Source organism: Thalia democratica, chromosome 2 (assembly GCF_965202585.1).
Source record: "Thalia democratica chromosome 2, ktThaDemo2.hap1.1, whole genome shotgun sequence".
Classification (NCBI taxonomy): domain Eukaryota; kingdom Metazoa; phylum Chordata; class Thaliacea; order Salpida; family Salpidae; genus Thalia; species Thalia democratica.
In genome coordinates, this window is record NC_139166.1 from 60978867 (window position 1) to 60997054 (window position 18188).

The 18188-nt window shown below is 27.3% G+C and overlaps 1 protein-coding gene across 1 annotated transcript; it reads right to left on the minus strand.

Moving 5' to 3' along the window:
* Positions 1-6166: 6166 nt before the first annotated feature.
* On the minus strand, positions 6167-10163 carry LOC145829297 (uncharacterized). The gene is made up of 8 exons (XM_082937057.1): positions 10121-10163; positions 9686-9736; positions 8674-8750; positions 8387-8500; positions 8091-8214; positions 7396-7490; positions 6870-6986; positions 6167-6722 (listed from the first exon to the last, which is right to left on the minus strand). Exons 1-8 carry the CDS (start codon positions 10146-10148, stop codon positions 6585-6587), a joined length of 744 nt encoding a protein of 247 aa, XP_082793183.1. The 5' UTR covers positions 10149-10163; the 3' UTR covers positions 6167-6584.
* Positions 10164-18188: the final 8025 nt, after the last annotated feature.

Here is an 18188-nt window from a genome sequence, read left to right on the forward strand (position 1 = left end):
TGTTCGACTTAAAAGCCATTGAAGCTAAAACAAACCCGAAAATAACATCAGAGAATGATAGGTTTAAAATAAACAGCGAATTGTAATACTTTGTTGATCGCTCATCAACAACATTTTTAAGCTTTTTGAAATTATTCCTTAGTACAAATGCGTTTGAAAATATAACAAAAATAAAAATAATCCACACATACCGACTAAAGTAATAATTTTTTATCATTTGCTCTGCTGAGCTGATAGAATTTTTTACATTCATCAGAGAGATCAGCGCAATCTAGCTTTTCATCGTTAATTTTTTTCTAGCAATTGAAACAGGGTAAATACCAGGGGCTTTCAAGCAGGTTATCCTTGCACGTTTAGACAAGTTACTCTTGTCAAAGGTGAAGTTTAAGTTTTTTAGTTTGCCAGTAAAACTTATGGTTCGGTTTTTCAAAACTACTTTTTAATTAGTTCCGGTTTCAAGGAAAGGGATATAGTTTAGCACTGAATCATTAAAATAAAACTGAAAAAAGCTTCACTCGTTTGTTTCCAGTAAAACAACTTTTATTTTATTTTGTGTTTTCTATAACTAAAAAGCTTGCAGCGTTTGTCAACAAATTTATTTATGTTTAGTCAAGGTTAAACTACATTTTAGCTTGTTAATCATACCCATGTTAATCTCAGGTACAATGTAATGACGACAAAGGGGCAGATTAATTTTTCTTACCTTATTAAAATCTGCAACTATGTTATAACTGCAAAAAAAAAGCTAACCTGAAACATTCAAGTGTGTTATAAAACTGTATTTGGGGTATTAATAGTTATCTGATAACATTTAAAGTGCTAAACCCAGTTTATATTTATAACAATAACACGTATGATTTTGTTTTTTCTTTCACCAAAACCAATCAATAAACGCTTTCTATATTATAGGAGAAAACATAAAACTTAAAGCAAGTAATGTTTTGTTAAATTTTACTATTTATATTTATTTCTCTTTACGTTTAGGTTGTTAGGATTCGCATAATCCGGTTTACATTTCGTCCAAGTCTAAGCCACAAAAAACTTTTTATTTTACTTAATATTGAACTCGAAGTTTATACAATGATAAGTACTGCTAAAAAGTTTTATTTTAATTATTTAGCAAAAGATTGTCTGTTAAAACTTAAGTTAATTAGTTATGTAAAGATATATCTAAGTGTAAGATATAAGCCCAAATAATTTCGTGATCTTCTTACCATGTACATTATTTACTCTCAAACAAAGTTTGACGTAATGTTTTTCGAATCCACGTTGAGTTTCTACGAGAAAACAACTTTTAAAAGTGAGCATTAACATTATGGCCGGTCAATTACGGTGCTCAAGGCTTCTATAGTTTTATACATTTTTGAATAAACGTTTTAGTTCATACGGCTTTAATACATGTTGTGCTTTAATACAAAAATATCTTAGTTAGCTAGTACATATTAAATACATTAAGAAACAAAAGACTACTTTTTATTGTTAAAAAAACAATGATTTTTTACATAGACTTATATGCTAAAGTTTAGATCTTCAAATAAAAGATTCTTATACACAGCCAACTTTCAGTAAAAAGTTTACTTTTTTGTTTATTGCTTTAATGATAAATATAAGTGTTTGGATATAATTAGAATTTTTGACTTTGTTCAGTTTTAGGATGTCCTTTTAAAGAATTTAAGTATCCGTACAATGTTTCAGGTAATTCGAACTCTACGTTAACATCTTCTCTTTTATCAGCTGTTGTTACAAACAGTTCGTAATCTTCTAGTTCATGACTGTATGAAAACAGGTTTGCCAAAAACGTAGATTCTTCTTCCACAAAAAGTCTAAACACATTTTCATCGAAAGCAGATGGCTTTATTTGCTGTTTAAACGAAAACACGGATTTGTGCATGTCTTTAGAATACAAGCTATTAACTTGTACCCCTCTTTTTTTCAAGTTGACCCAGAGTTACCCAAGAATTTTCCTTATTCTTATCTGAACCTTCTGTAAGAGGCAGTTTTTTATTTGAACCACAAATTTTAGCACTATACAGAGGATCGTAGAGTTCAAAGCTTTGCGTTCGTAGCTATAATCCACTACAACGTATCCGTGACCGGTCTTTTTATCCGGTTTGCAGTTCAACGCCAGTATGATTCCAATTACCACTGAACTTTTGGTGTCTACCAAACACTTGATGCAGTCAACTACGCCGTCCTTTGAACCCTCCTTTTCCCAATGACGAAAACCAGTCATGCATTCGCTGATAGAAGAAAACGCGAAATTCGGATGAATATTGCTGCAACGATCGTAAGAGCCGCGGCAAGCTCGCTTCACAAAGGACTTTTCAAAATAAGAAGGCAGACTGATCTCGCCTTCACGCGCCGACCTGGCATACGCGAGCGAGTTGTTTTTACGAACCGGCAATGCGTCGTCGACGGTGACTTTCGTTGGAGCTCCCTCGCAATACATGGTGAATTTCATTTTGTCGTTGGTGCGATTGTTGGATGTAGTTCATCCGAAAACTCAGGCCGCTGTGAAACTGCTGCCAGTGCGGAGACCAGCCCGCAGTTTGGAATTTCCGCTTGAAGTCGCTCGGCAACAGCTTCTTGTTTTCGATCGACTTTTTTCTTTTCTGGTTTTTATCGCTAGGAAACTTGGATTTGCGTTTTTTGTGCTTTGCCATGAGTTTAAAACAATCATCCTTCTTTAACTTTTTCATTTTATTACATTTTTGTTTTGTATAGATTGATACTGATTAAAAATTTCAATAGTTTTAAAACAAAGAAAATAAGTAAGTGATGCTTTGATATTTGTACTAAATAAATAAAACAAACGATGATTTTTTAGTATTTTTATTGTTATTTACAAACTATTATTTTATTTATAAATTGATAATTTTACTAGACTTAGTTTTTAGTTTTGATTTTATATTTATAAAAGCTGACAAAGTCGTTACAAATTACTGTCAATAACAAAACTATCTTTAAATTGAAATTTCAAATAAAACATGTTTTATCATATTTTATTTAAAATACACTTTGATAATGTTAATGCTAAAAACTAGTGATCTACCGAATCCAAGATTCGAACTCGGATTCGGACGATCCATAAAGTTCAAAATAAGACTCGGATTCGGATTCGACCGAATCTGAAATTTTTAATTTTGTAGACCACTTTAAACTTTTTGAATTTTAGTTAATTGTTTGTCAAAAGTTAAATGAAATGTAAAACTAATTAATTATTTCACCTTTGAGTAGATAAAAAATGTTTTTTTGCATTTATAAAAGCCTTATCAATTCTATTTTAGAGTTTTGCACACAGTATAAAAACTATGATAAACTGTTTTTGTTAGACTCTCAAATAAAATTAAGTACATAGTAAAGCATTTAATCTCTGCCTTTCGGATAACCGCTTTTATATAATCATCATATGTTTAGTTTTTTTATGTTTGCTCGTTGTAATGAAAATCTGCATTATTTATACAAAAAAAAATGCAACTTAAATATGTAAAATTAAAGCAGATGCTTCCATACTTTTAGCTATATACTTTTTGTTACTATTTTATTATTTATTTAATTGATAATCTTAACTTATGACATGTATGTTATAACTTCAAACATTTTAATATCTTATTAAAAAACAATTTTCTAAAGAAAAAAAATTTGTTACTAATAAAATATTAATTAATTTGTAATGAACTGCTGCAACTACTTACAATATTCATTGTTGAACTCTGAATATTAAGAGAATATTTAGAGCCTGTGCAGTTATTAGAAATAAGGCATAAAATCAATGATGCAACATTTCATCAAAAATATTTTGCCTAGTGATTTATAAAAGATTTAAAAGCAGCTTATATTTTTTGAGTAAGAAATTTTGTAATATTGTTGTGTTGTTCTTTTGTATAATTAATACATAATCAAAACTATCTTGCCTAATTTATACAAAATAGTCTAGAATAGTCTTTAGTATTGATAGATAAAAATCACTGATACAAAAAAAAGTTAGTAAAAAAGCATTATATACTCAAGCTGCCGGCAGAGGGTCCTAAGCACAAACGTGCCTGAAAGTCACCCCGCCTGCAGGAAAAGTATTGGCAAAAAGGCCAGGTTGACAATCTACCCACAGACAGTCAACCAGACCTAACTGAGACTTTGGATGTTGGTCCATCAACATCTGTAGCTCATAAATTTTTAAATTTTTTTTATTTTATTTGATGCTCTGTTTTTGAAGTGAAAGATTGTTATGAAAACAAAATCCTAAATAACTGAAGTTATATTATTCTTATTACAGGGTTGCCAAAAAACCTGAAACCCTGGAATTCGACAATTTAGACTAAAAAACCTATAAATCTTGAATTTGAGAAAATTTTGAAAAAAAAAACCTGGTAAAACTAGAATATAAACAAATAATCACTAAAAAACCAGGAACTTTAAACAATTTTTACATGTTAAGTAGTAAAATTTTTATTGACACAAAAAATCTTTCATATAGATAGAAATTTTTTGTCATCATGACATTTTTTTTGATTAAAAACCATTTTACTTTACAATGTTTTTATACAACTTGACACAGATTTTATCCTTAAACTAAACTTTAAACTAAAAATTAAACCCAAAAACAGTTTTTAGTGCCGAAGTACAGTTTACAAAAACCATACGATTTAAAATAATTTGTTTTTTTAGCTTTTATCAATTATAGCAATCAAGGGTTGCAAAACACTCAGGGTACTCAGGGAAACGCAGGGTATTCTGAATTTTAGAAAGTCTTTCGGAGACTCAAGGAAATTCAGAGTAGTTTAATTTTTAATAAACATTTTAGGGTAGTTTTAAGACTTTCAAAATTTTAGGCTAGTTTTTCATATATTTTGAATGAGATTGTAAGGTCTCTTGTAATGTACAATTACACTAAAAACAATGATTAAATTTAAACTTAAACTATACTGAATGTTGATAATAAATAATAGTTAGGGCTACTCTATATAAAACTAGTCATGGCAATGAATGAACATATTGTATTAGAAAACAACTGCAACCACTAACAAATATATAAAGAATATCGTGCTTTAGAAACTACCTTAAATGTAGCCAAAACTTTACACAAGAATTATTCTAACAGGAATATAATTTAAGAATCTAAAAAACAAAATAAGATTCAACTACTTAAGATTTGAATAAAAATTAATATAAAAAGTAACATCATTGAAAAAGTACTTTAGGTAGCGCAAGAAAACAATATAAATATCTATACAACATGAATAACATGTTTACTGCAGCAGGCTGTGGCTACAAACACCCCCATCACTCTCTGTGGCTGGTTTATATAGCAATGGACTTCTATATAAGAACAATTTTAATCTTAAAACTATTTTTCTTACTAGATTTTACTTAAATTTTAGCTTATTTTTTATTAAAAGTTAATAGTATAGAAAAAAATACCTTGCAATGCTTAACTGTAGACTTTTTGTATAAAGATCTCAATTATATTAATATTAAATTATCTTTTAAAATTGTTCTATATAAAGTCTTAACTTAATAAAAAGTATTAAGAAAAGAAAAAATATTTCATTTTCTCTTTTATCTTTGATGGAAAATGATTGGTTTTCTAATATATGTGTCGATATAAATTAGTTAAAAGTAATTGTCTACGTTACCTAAGGTCGGTTTGAGAAATTAAGGCATCTTCTTTAACTTTCGAGATTACCAATAAAACATAAATAATATACTTACAAAACTGAAAAAAGAAAACAATCACTGTAAGGTCTAATTTTTAAGTGCTTTATCCAGCTCTAATGTTATATCTGTATCATCAAATGTAAATATTTTGTATTGTAAATTTGCTTATAAATATAATATATTCTAAAATAAAAAAGTGCTGGTTTCAAAATATTTTTTGTTAAGTAAGATTTATATTTTGTTGAACTTAATAACTGATTACAAAATTAACTATTATTGACTACTAATGGATTTTGTAAAGAGTAGTTTTATACGTTAAATCCTTATTATAAAAGTAGTTATCATTAAGTACAATTTGTTCTCATTCGTACAATGTTTATAAGAATATGATTTTAAAAGCTATTAACTATTTAATTTATATAAGTACAACATTTTCCTATTTCTAATTTTTTATCGTTACACTTTAAATTATAAATGCAAAGTAATGGTATTCTGTGCAAAAGTTGATAAAGCTTTGTAACACATATTTTTATTAAAAGCTCTAAACTACGACTACTTTAAAATGAAATATTTTGGATAAATAGATTATAAATTGTTGAAAAAAAAATTAAAACGAAAAGTAAATAAAACTTTAAGTAGCAAAATACTTTAGTAAGTTTAGTTCCAAACAAAATAAAACTACATTTTTAGACTTAAGTTAAACTTTGACTTACAAATTTGTTCTGTTTTATCAACAATAAACTGCAAAACTAATTTTTCAAAATTTCTGTTAAATGTTTAAACATGTATGCTTAAAGACAGTGTTCTCATTCAAATCTTAAATTTAATGAAACAAGGAGACGTTTTGTCAATAAAAAGAAATGAAAACAAATAAAACTGTAGTTGGTTATAACATGCTGTGTGTAGTTATCTACAATTTATTTTTCCTTTTATATTATGCGCTTATAAGGTGTAGGAACTTCAAGCGGTTCGAAGGGCGTGATTTCGCCCGTTAGTTCTGCTTTTTCGCCCGACAGTGGCTTGAAAACAAAAATATCAATTGTGCCTCCTTCGTCGTTTATTTCTATCTGTAATTTAGAAAACAACTTGTTAAAAAACATTAAACTTTGCTAATTTATGACTTACATTGAGACAAACATTTGAAAAACATTTTTTTTTGAAAACTGCTAAAGTTAAACAAGTATGCTAGTTTCCAAAAGTGTAAAAACATCAACCTTTATTATAAAAGCAATTCCGTTTTTAGCATCAATACTAAAATCGAACGCAACTACTTCGTATTTCTTGATTGTCACTTTGAATTCACTGAACTTTCGTATTACTGAGTATTTGACCTAAAAAAATTTTTTGGATAAAGGATTTACTTGTTTAAGTTAAATTGATTTTCTTTGAAGTTACTTAAAAAAAGAACACTGTTTAGAAAAAGTTTCAGTACAAGCGGTTTATGGCAGCTTTATATACCAAGTAAAACTTTTGTTAGAACGAAACAGCAATTTTGGGAGTTGTCAGTTTTTCAAAACTAAAAATGCTTCTCTGCGCTGCTTGTAACACGAAGCAACGTCCTTATTTCTAATAAATTGAGAAATTTTAAACTTATAGACTTTTAAAATTCCAATGAGCTTATTTTGTGTTATTTTCTATTTGCAAACATTAGTAAAAAGCAGTTTTTTAAATACCGTTAAAACTAAAATATGAATTTGTTCATACATAAAATTAACAAACATAAGAAATGTATATTTTTACCTCTTCAGCAATTTTTTGAATTGTATCGTATGCTGTTTCTGCTTTAGTAGATACCACGGGTGGCAAAGTTGTTGCAGCTTGAGTTGTTGTCGGCGCTGTTTTAAGTTTTTCAGTTTTAGTTGTCTATGAATTATAAATTTTTGAATTTATAATTTTTGATGTAACAAAATAAGTAAAGCAATTAATAAGTATATAAAAAACAAGCTGTAAATGTTTTAACTAGTTAAAAAATTCCAAACACAGTTAGAAAATACTTTAGATTAATAAATTTAACATATTATTTATCTTAATTAAAGCTCTAGATCTGGAGAAGTTTAAAGCTGGCACGTAAATCAAAAACGACCGGATTGCTACTTGTTCAAAACAGCATTTAAACAATTTTTTTATTTTGTATATACTTTTAAAAATTTGTTTAAACTGCGAATAAGATTTACAAGTAAGAACAGTAATATGTTATTTTAACTTGGTTGTTAAACACAGCTTTTTCTTCGGTTTGAAAAATTAAACGTTCATTAGATATCCACACTTGAATTTAGGTTTTTTTAAGCGCTGATTTATGTTTTATGTATTCGCTTATTATTTCTTTTGTATTCAATTATTTTATTAAGTATATGTGTTTTTTAAGCCAAACACTTATTTACTTGTTTAGATTCAAGTAATTTCTTATTAGCATATTTGAATATATTTTAAATTACCTTGAACTGTAGAGAGTGGTCCTTGTCCTACAAAAGGTCCTAGAAAACCTTCAAATAAAACTACTGTCCTTAAAGTTGGTACAAAAACTTTTATTCCAATAGCGTAGTCATAACCTATTTGTATCTGCAATTAAAATAACAGCTAGTGTTATAAACATAAAGCTTTGAGTTAAACAAGCTATAGTTAACTTTGTGTTAATTTTAATATTTCGTTTAAAAATCGTGTACTAAATTATCAAAAAAGCCTTGAATATAAGAGAAACTTCTCAGTTACATAAATTTTATGTAATTATTACCGCTATTATGTATTTAATTCCACCAAAAGGTCCAACAGAAGTTTGATCTTCATACTGAATTGCTTTGTATATCTTCATCGAACTTTTATACCTCCTTTTAACTATGTATTTGACCTAAGTTGACAAAAATTATATATTAATACTTTTTATAAGCTTATTAAAATTAACTTAAAATTATATAATGAGTTGTTAAAGTTTTGTATTTTCAGTAGAATCGTTTGTAAAATAAAATTAGTATTCAGTAAAGTTTATAAATTGAAAACATGTAGTAACACTTTTTATTTTACCTCATCTGCGATTTCTTGAACTTCTTTAGTTGCTGGTTTAAATCCACTCCACCTACCATGAATCTGGCATTCTGATACTAAATGAAAAAAAAAAGTTTAGTAATATAACATTTTGTAAAAAACTTTCCCGTTCTTTAAATTTTTGTAGAGTTCCCAAACTTATACTGTTGTTTATGAGACATAAAAAAAAGTTCATAACTTAGTTAAACTATAATTATAAGATAAACCGCAAGTCTTCAAGCTACGATTAAAGTGAAAACATTACTTTTATACAGATTAAAAATTTTAAAGATAAATAAATTTAACGGAAAAATTTAATTGAAATCAAGCTCTAAGTCTGATGAACTTTAAAAGCGATACATAAGTAAAAAATATATTTATTCTTTTATTTTGAAAATAATTTAGATTAAAATATTTTTATGAATTTATTATACTGTTTCAATTTTGTATTAATTTGAATTATAGTATTTTAGTAGTAGGAAAAGTGTTTAATATTAATTTGTTTATTAAATACAATGATTTTCTTGAAATGAGGGAACTTTATTTGTAAATTGCACCCTTTACTTATCAAAAGCAGCCAACCTTTTTTTCAAACAGTTAAAAACTCTTTTATTTTTTACTTAAATTGCATAGTCCTGAATTACCGTATTTGTTTTATTTAAAGTTTTGGAAAATTAAATTTAAGTTTATATACAAGTGTAATTCAAACTGTGCATAAATGTTCAAACGTATTAATTAATATTTTTTAGTTAAATAAAATAAAAAACGAACATTCGAGTTAACATTTATTTTAAAAAGGACTAAAGTTTATTGTAACAGTTTACAAGCAAGATATTAAAATTTGCTTGCTTTAGACTCAAAGATTTTTTACATTACTTTTGAAACAGAGTAGCCTTTAAACAATAGTGTACAAACAGATTTAAAATTAATACTGTATATAAACAACTCTAGTTTAATTATAAACATGGTAAAAAATTTTAAATATAAAGAGAATAATTAATTACAAACTAACCTTTAAAAAGCAGTACCAAACTGAGTAGTATCAAACAAACTTTCATTATAGCTGTTGAGAAAAGCATAAAGATAAATATTTTTTTTTAAACGAGAAAGTTATTATTGTAAAAGTAAGTATGGTTTCTTACCAGTATTTTTTGGACAAAGAGTTTTAATCGTTTTCAATGGAATAAAATACACAAAAATCAGGTTATTTAAATGCTGATGATAATGTTATAGAATAATGTTTTAAATAAAACTTAAAAAAGTAAAATCAAGTTTAGTTTTATTTATAGAAACTTTTTGTCATATTATCATTTAACAAGATTTTAATAAGTTTATAAACATGTATAAAATTAATTTATTCATCTATTCAGAAAAATTAAATGATTTATAAAAATAGGTTAAATAATTTTCACATATTTATACATTATTAAATAATGTATTAACACACTTTGAATAACTTTATAAGTTGCCCTCATAAAAATGTTTTAAAGATTTTGTAAAGTATACTTTTCAAAATTCCCTCAACCTTATGCATGTATGTTCACTTATTTACGAAAAACAACTGTTCTAACTAAAACTATCTAATACCCTTGTCTTGAAATCAACAATTTTATTATAGCAACATTCTTTCTATTTAACAACAAGTCTTTTGCCTTTATGCCAATTTTTTTTAACTAGTTAATACGTTAAGACACTAATTAACCTTAAGAGCTAAAAAAACATGCCGATTTTAGTACTGCTTTTCAGATGACGGCAAACCTTTAAAAATCTTTGTAGCTCGGATAGCTTTAGACTTCTAACTGTAAAACTTGCGTAGTCAGTGTTAGTTTTATAGTTGTTTTTTTTTGCCGCAAGGCTTTTACGTGTCATAAAATAAATAAAAAATTCCTGCCACGTTAAAAGTATTTCTACTTTTTTCAAAAGCCTTCACACAAAACTTCAATTGATAAGTTTTCTATTTTTTTATTTTTGTTTATTGCTTTGATGAAAAAATTTACAAAGTGCCTTAAATTTTTATTTATCAACACTCCCTTGTTCCCAAAAAAAAAAAACTTAACTTATTGAATTAATGAGGTTAAAAAAACACAGAGCTTGCGGTTTATACTCGTACGGTGTCCTTGCAGACTTGAGTATCATGCTTGCAGTCAATCATGTAAACCACTAATTTGGTTGGGAAATTTCGGACAAAATTTTGTGATGAAAACCGATAAGCTTTTAAGCTATTTAGAACACCTTGCTTTAAGTAATATTTTAATTAAAAAACTGTTTTTTAACTGGATTTAAAAAAAAATTAGTTTTGTTTACGCTTTTAAGAAAACTGATTGCACAAATTTCTAAGCTCTATAGGTATGTAGTTTTAGGTCTTGATTTTTTAAAGTTTTTCATACATTTATTTTTAGTTTTCGTCGTAAAGCAACTTAAACACTTTTATACTTTTCCAGTCAAGATAAGTGATAAATTGAAAATTAGTCAGAAACTGAAACAAATACATTTAGAAAAATCAAAGCTTTTTAATAGTTTCAACGCGGATCGGACATACTAATAATTGAAAATAGAATAGGTAATATTAAAAAAAAACGTATCTATTAAATCTATTTTTCATTTTAGTTAAGTTTTGAATAGTCTAAAACTAAATGCTAAATTTAAGATTTTATCTTGTTTTTCATTTTTGACACAGTTAAATTTTTAACTTTTTAAAACTTTAATTTAACGTTTATAACCTAAGCTTGTAAACTTTTATGCCAACAATTTAAGATGAAAAGTTATTAAACTGTAAATATCAACAAGTTACGTTTATTTTTTCAACTCTTTAAACAACAAAACAAAAAGTTTTATGTAAAATTAAAACTAATGCATAAGCTAATGAGCAAGCATAAAGTCGTGACATTTAGAATATTTGGAATTAAAAATTAAACAATACAAATGTTGTGAGATATAACAGTATTTACGTAAAAACAGTTTCACTGTTAAGCTGTAGTAAGTAACAAGTAGATTGTAATTTCGTGAATTTTAAAACCTCTTTTGCTCATAAGTAATTAAATATCTCAAATTCATTTTAATATATTCATATTACAAGTATAAATGACTTGTTGCTTTTACAATTCTGAATAAATAAAAAAGTTAAGGAACTAAGTTTCATGGAGTTTTTTAACGTAAAATTATAGAAAATTTATTGACTACTTTTTTTTTGAAGGACAAAAAAAAAACGCGCTCAAAGTGATTGGTCTGAGGAACTTGTTTACGAAACCACTTTACTTATAAAAACTGTTATGAGTAACTTTTAGTTTATTTTTATTTGCTTTCTTGCTTTCTTCAAAACTTGTACAAAAATTTTAAATTTTAATCTATACATATGTTCTTACTCCAATCAATTATTCAACTTAGTTTGATGAATCAATGAGGTTTAAATTAACACGCCTGCGGTTTATACTCGTATGATGTTTAAAACACTTTACAGACTTAAGTATCATGTTTTAAGAATATAAACCACTATTTTGGTTGGGAATTTTCGAACAAAATTTTTATAATAAAAAACCAATGATCTGTTGAAGTATTCAGCATACCTTGGTTTTAAGTAAAATTTTAATAAAAAAACGTTTTTTTTTAATAAACTATTATTTAGCATCTAGTTAGTTCATTTTAAAACAATATTTTTAATTCATTTGTATTTAATTACACTAAAATAGTTGAAATTTTGATAATTAAATTTTGTTTACACATATGCCAATAATGTAAAATAACAAAGTGCTAAACTATGTCTTTAAATAAGCTTTATATAACCTTTTCAGCCCTTCAAACAATCTATTTAAGTTTTAATTTAACGTAAAAATTGATGAGAAAGCATAAAGTCGTGTCATTTACAACGTTAAAAAAAAAAAGAGTACATTCGTTACAAAATATTTTTTTTTTTACTTATAACAATTTTCACATTAAAGCGGAAGTAAGTAAAAAGTAGTTATTTGGTAAATTTTAAAAGCTCTTTTGCTTGTATATAATTAAATAAATCAAAGGTAATTCTAATAGATGAACATTTACTGCTTAATTTTAGTAGAAAACGAAATGTTGGATATACTATTTTAAATAAAAACAAAATCAATTAATTTATTTTTATGGACTCCTTAAACATAAAATATAATTGAAAATTATTGGTTATAGTAAAGTTTTATGTTTTAGTAATTAATTATTTGACGTTTTTGTTTTCTGCTATTATTTGAAAAGCCATACTTAAAGTATTTCTAAATTTTTCGAAACAAAATTCGAAACAAAAAAAAAATGTTTCGTACAAAATTGTAATGAACTCTAGCTTCTTTTTAAGCTTACTTTTTTTTTCGCTTTATTTATGTGCTCTTACTTTTTGGAAGTAAATATTTCTAAGGCATATTTTTTCTATAAACCAGCTTTTGCTTTCAAACCAGCTGTTGTTAATTAGCTTAACTTAAACATATATTATCTAATAGATTAACTGATTACTCCATTGTAAAAATTACACTCGTGCAAAAAGTAACAAAAATATGTATAGATTATTTTATTATCAGAGAAAACTGGTTGTAAAATAAACTATTAAACAGCCTTATAATCTATTTTATTTATTTTTTGAATTAATTTTTTTAGAATTTTAATTTTTTTTAGCATATATCATGAAATTTTGAATCATATGTTATAACAACAGAAGTTTTATTATTGGATTTGCTATAATATTGATTAAACTATAGATTTTAAGCAAATGAATTAGTATTGATATTTATGGTTGTTGCATTTACTTTTTGTTTATCTCCAACAATCTATTGCAACGTTTGTTTTTACATACATAATAAAAACCTTCAGAACTTGTAAAGAGAAAATATTTTGTACATCAATTGTTTAACAACTAATTCCATTTGGAATTCTTGATTTATAATATTTTAAACAAAATATTTGATCTGCCTCTATTAAAGTTTGTTACAAACGTAATTGAAAAACTTTTCACTACAAATAGCTATTAAATAAGAGTTATTTAAAACTTAATATTGTAAAAAAAAGGTTTATTGTTTGATTAATGGTAAAACAAGCATCCTTTCAACGCTTATAATTAAAACTTTTTCGAATTTTTTACAAAAACAGAACATGTATATTTCTTAAACAGGTCTATTCTAACCTCTCAACAAAGATATACTTATTTGTTTAGATTTCTATTTTTCTGTTTACTAATTAGAACAATGATGCTTTAAATAACTTTTTATTATAAAAATTCTTAAACTTATAACTTTATAGTTGAATCCATTTGGCTCAGTTAAATGAACGAATTTTGTTGTTAATGAATTTAACCTTAATAGTATGCTTTAGCATGGTTTTTTTTAATACTATTTCATACTTTCAGTTGTATAGTCTTTAATTATATTAAATAAATAATGAAAATTTACATTTAGGTGCTTAAACTAACCTCTAAATACTTAATTTAATAGTTTTGTTTTTAGTAGTACTCTACACACCAACAATTTAATGACTTTTTGTTTGTTGCTTAAAAGAAAAAAAAACTGAGTTTGCACTTTCGAAAAAGATTAACTAATAAAGTTCGTATGTTTTAACAGCTGGGCGCTTTGGCAGGCGCCTGTAATCTTGATACTAGAAACTTGAAATGGCGACGACTTTACTAAATTAAAGACAATAACAAATCACTGCATAGTTGGCACAATCCTAAGAGTTCTAACTAAGGTAAATACCGGATCCGTTTTGTTTTAGAAAACTTTATCAAAAACTATATTATGAGGTAAAAATTAAAAGTTCTTTTTTTCAAATTAATCTAAGCTTATAGTTAGAAACATCATTAAAGGTAAAATATTATGCGTAAAATTGGGCCTGACCAATTTTTATAAAGTATTTGCAAATGTACGATTAACTTAAAATTGAAATACATCTGTGATAAATGATTTGCTATCCAAAAGTTTCTATTTATAATAAAAGTTCTGTAAACATTATTTATTTTTGAAGCACAGTGCCCAAGTGACGACTTGAAAAAAAATTTAAACAACTAGTTTATTCGATTGATCAGATGATTTTAGTTTAGCTTTTTTTACTAAAAGTTTTGTACTTAATTAGTTGTTTATTAGGTGTAAAAAAGTTATTTATAATCTTTCATAAGTTCAACTTTTAGCTTTTACTAAAGTTTTATTCGTTTTTTGCAATTTTTTTTTCATGCAATCAAATGCAAAACCAAGTACAAAACAAACGCGCCACCGCTCAAACAAAACCTCCCATTGGCTGAACTTTCCTGGGAAAGTCCCGAAATATCGACTTCCACCTCTTTTCCGTTCGACGCCTTCTTCGTGGTCGTGGTTTTCACAGTCGTCACAACGGGGGTTTCCGGTGTCGGCAGCGGGTTAGGCGCGACGTTGCATTTTTTTTTGTGGCAGCAATCGGCGTACAAATGTCCAGGGAATAATCTATTCAGATTCCCGCACTCGTTTACGATAACGCTGTTGCACGTTCCGTACAACTTTCCGTCGCTCTGCACCACCACCAAGCACGTGTTGGTCAGCCGGCAGGTCCTCTGCTCTCTTCTCATTTGCTGGCCCGGGTAGTTCGGGTCGTCCACCCACTCGTAGCACGTGATTGTGAACTGGCTCGCGGCTTGTCGGGCGAGCAGGGTCAAGAGGAGAAAGATTGTTTTGAACCGGAGCTTGATTTTAGTAAGAAGCATTTTTGATAGAAATGCAGACTGCAGTTTGACAGAGTTATGAATTTAAAAACGTTTTCATTTTATTTGGCAACTACGTCACAATTAATGACTTTCAAAAAACATACTGCTATACTTTTTTTGATGAAAGTATAAATTTAAACAAGTAGCTTCAGTAGCTGGTAAATAATTGCCTGTAAGTCAAATTGTTACACGATTTATCTTTAGTACAAACATATTTTACAAACGAGTTCTACCTATTATTGAATATTAATATAGTTTAAGAATCGACAAACCGAGGCCCCCGAACGTGATTTTTATTATAAGGGCATATGTCCCGCGAGAAGTAAAGCTGCGGCCCACGACCATGTAATTGGCCCACTAAACGAAACAATACTTTAAGTTGATTTTTCGTAAAAAACTGAGTTAAGTCAGTTTTGTCTCAAGTACAGACAATTTTTAAAACCACTTAAACATTTGCTGCTTAGGCTGGAAAATAAGAAAAAAGATAGATTAGGTTTCTAGCAGTATACCTTTTATGCTTAGTTTTTGTTCTAAATAAAAACTAAGTAATTAATCTTAAAATTTGGATTTTATAACTTTATTGATTGGAGCACCTTTTTTTTTCAAATAACTTTCTATGCATATTAAACTAATTCCTATGCACACTAATTTACGCAGACGCTAGTACTTGGAAACACTGATTTAATGTATACTTAATTCGGATGTTCAATTGATTAAATTTTGTTTAATGTTTTTAAAATAGTTTTAATTTATGTAAATAAACAATTAAACATTTCAAGGCATTCAGATTTATTCAGGCTAGTTTGAAGGTTTTTTAAATCTTGTGCCAACTTATGATAGTTTTTTTTAAGATTTAGGCTTTCATAAATAAATGTTCATATAGTTTCTTATAAACTCCGGTTTTTTAGCTTATAACAATTTTTCTAAACTTGTAAATTAATTTTTTTTAATGGTAAAGTTTATATATAGTTTTCCAGTTTTTGGCTTTTTAACTTTTAATAAACTCTGGCTGGTTTGGTGTAACTCAGGCTGACTTTTGTTTTATATAAAAGGCAAACCAATTTAAAATCTAAAATTGTTTTTTAAGTATTAAAGCAATATTTATTAAAGAAAAAATATTTAAGATTTTCATAATTAAAATAGCAATGAGCGTATTTTAGTTAAACGTAAAAAAATTTTTACTGAAATTTTAAGAGCGTACGAGTTATTGAATGTGCAAAGATCAGAAGTTTCAACAATTTAAATTAGGGGTGGGCAACGTTTTTCAATCAACGGGCCGGATCCTGAAAAAATTAGTCTTTTGCGGGTAGGAGCATTTCGAGCTAGTGATTTACCAGATCCAGTATCTGACTTTCTAGATCCGAATCCGACTGGATACTAATTTTAAGTCGAGATTTGGATCTAGTCGAATTCTAATTTAAATAAAAGTTTCAGATCCGACCAGAATCTAATTTTATGCATACGGTTAATTACTTTTGTTAATCCTTCAAATTCACAAAACTTTCTTAAGTCTGACAACTTCAGATGTAGATTGAGACAACTCAGATATTTCAAAAATGTCTAAAAGTAGAATTGACGTTGTAGTTGACAAAGGTACGTATATAAAATATCGTACTTAAAAAAATCCCTTTGCTTGGGGTAATTTGACAAAAAGATATTCTAATTAAGTTAAAGCAACACAAAATAGTGGACAAATTGTTTATTTATTAGTACAAATTAATTTATAAAATCATTTATTAGCATGTTTTTAAAGTCAAATTTTTAATGTTTTGTTTTGTAAAAATATGATAAAAGTTTTATAAAAATTTTGTAGCATTGACCTTTTACGGGCCTGTCACTTTGCTCGCGGGCTGATCATTTTCATTTGCGGACCGGATCCCATTAAAGTTTAAAAAACGGTCGGGGGCCGGTCATTTTCACTCTGCGGGTCGGATCTGGCCCGCGGGCTGTACGTTGCCCACCCCTAATTTAAATAAACACAAAAATTTAATAAATGAAGGTTGATTATAAAAAAAAAAAAGTGACCTAAAACTCTTGTTTAAGCTCGGTTTTTAACAGATGTGATCAATGATAAAAGGGGGTGCCTACAAATGAAACCGCGACAAGTAGTGATCTGCAACATGCAGACGACTAAAAAATAACATAATTCTATAAAAACGAAGCAGAGTAATTTTTTTGTTGCATCACTGTGTTTGTGCATCTTGTTCATAATTTTTAACACGGAACGCACCGTTGGTTTTGTCATAGGTCGCTGGTTATTAATTTAAAAAGTTAAGTGGTAATCAAAAGAAAAACAAAAACAAGTTTTTAGATAGTGATTTCATTAGGACACAAGTAAGCTATATGTATTTTTTGTAGTGACTAAAAAATAAATGTAAATTTTAAGAAGGCCCTCAACTTCAGCTAAAAGTCACTAAAACTGCGCCTATGAAAATTTTTAACTTAAAATTTGGCTTGCAAGAACCAATTGCCTGCCGACATCGCTGTTAGTTGCAAATGATACATTAAAACTATAAAGACGAATATCATGATGTAACACATATATGAACTTTTTGATAACAAATCGTAGTACAAGGGTTTTCAAAAAAACAAAAAAATTTTTTTGCTAATAAAGAAAAAATGTTTACAATTTCCTGATATTCCATAGTATTTAAGAAAATTTAACAAAAATAAATCTAATTTTTTCTTAATAATAGTGTACTAGAAATCCAGTGTGTACAGAGTTTTTACTTTTTAGCTGCACACTTTGAACATGTTTAAAAATTCTGTCATAACGAGTGGCAAATAGTAGCTGAGATGAATGTTCTGCAAGATGAAGACAGCTTCTGGAGATTTGACA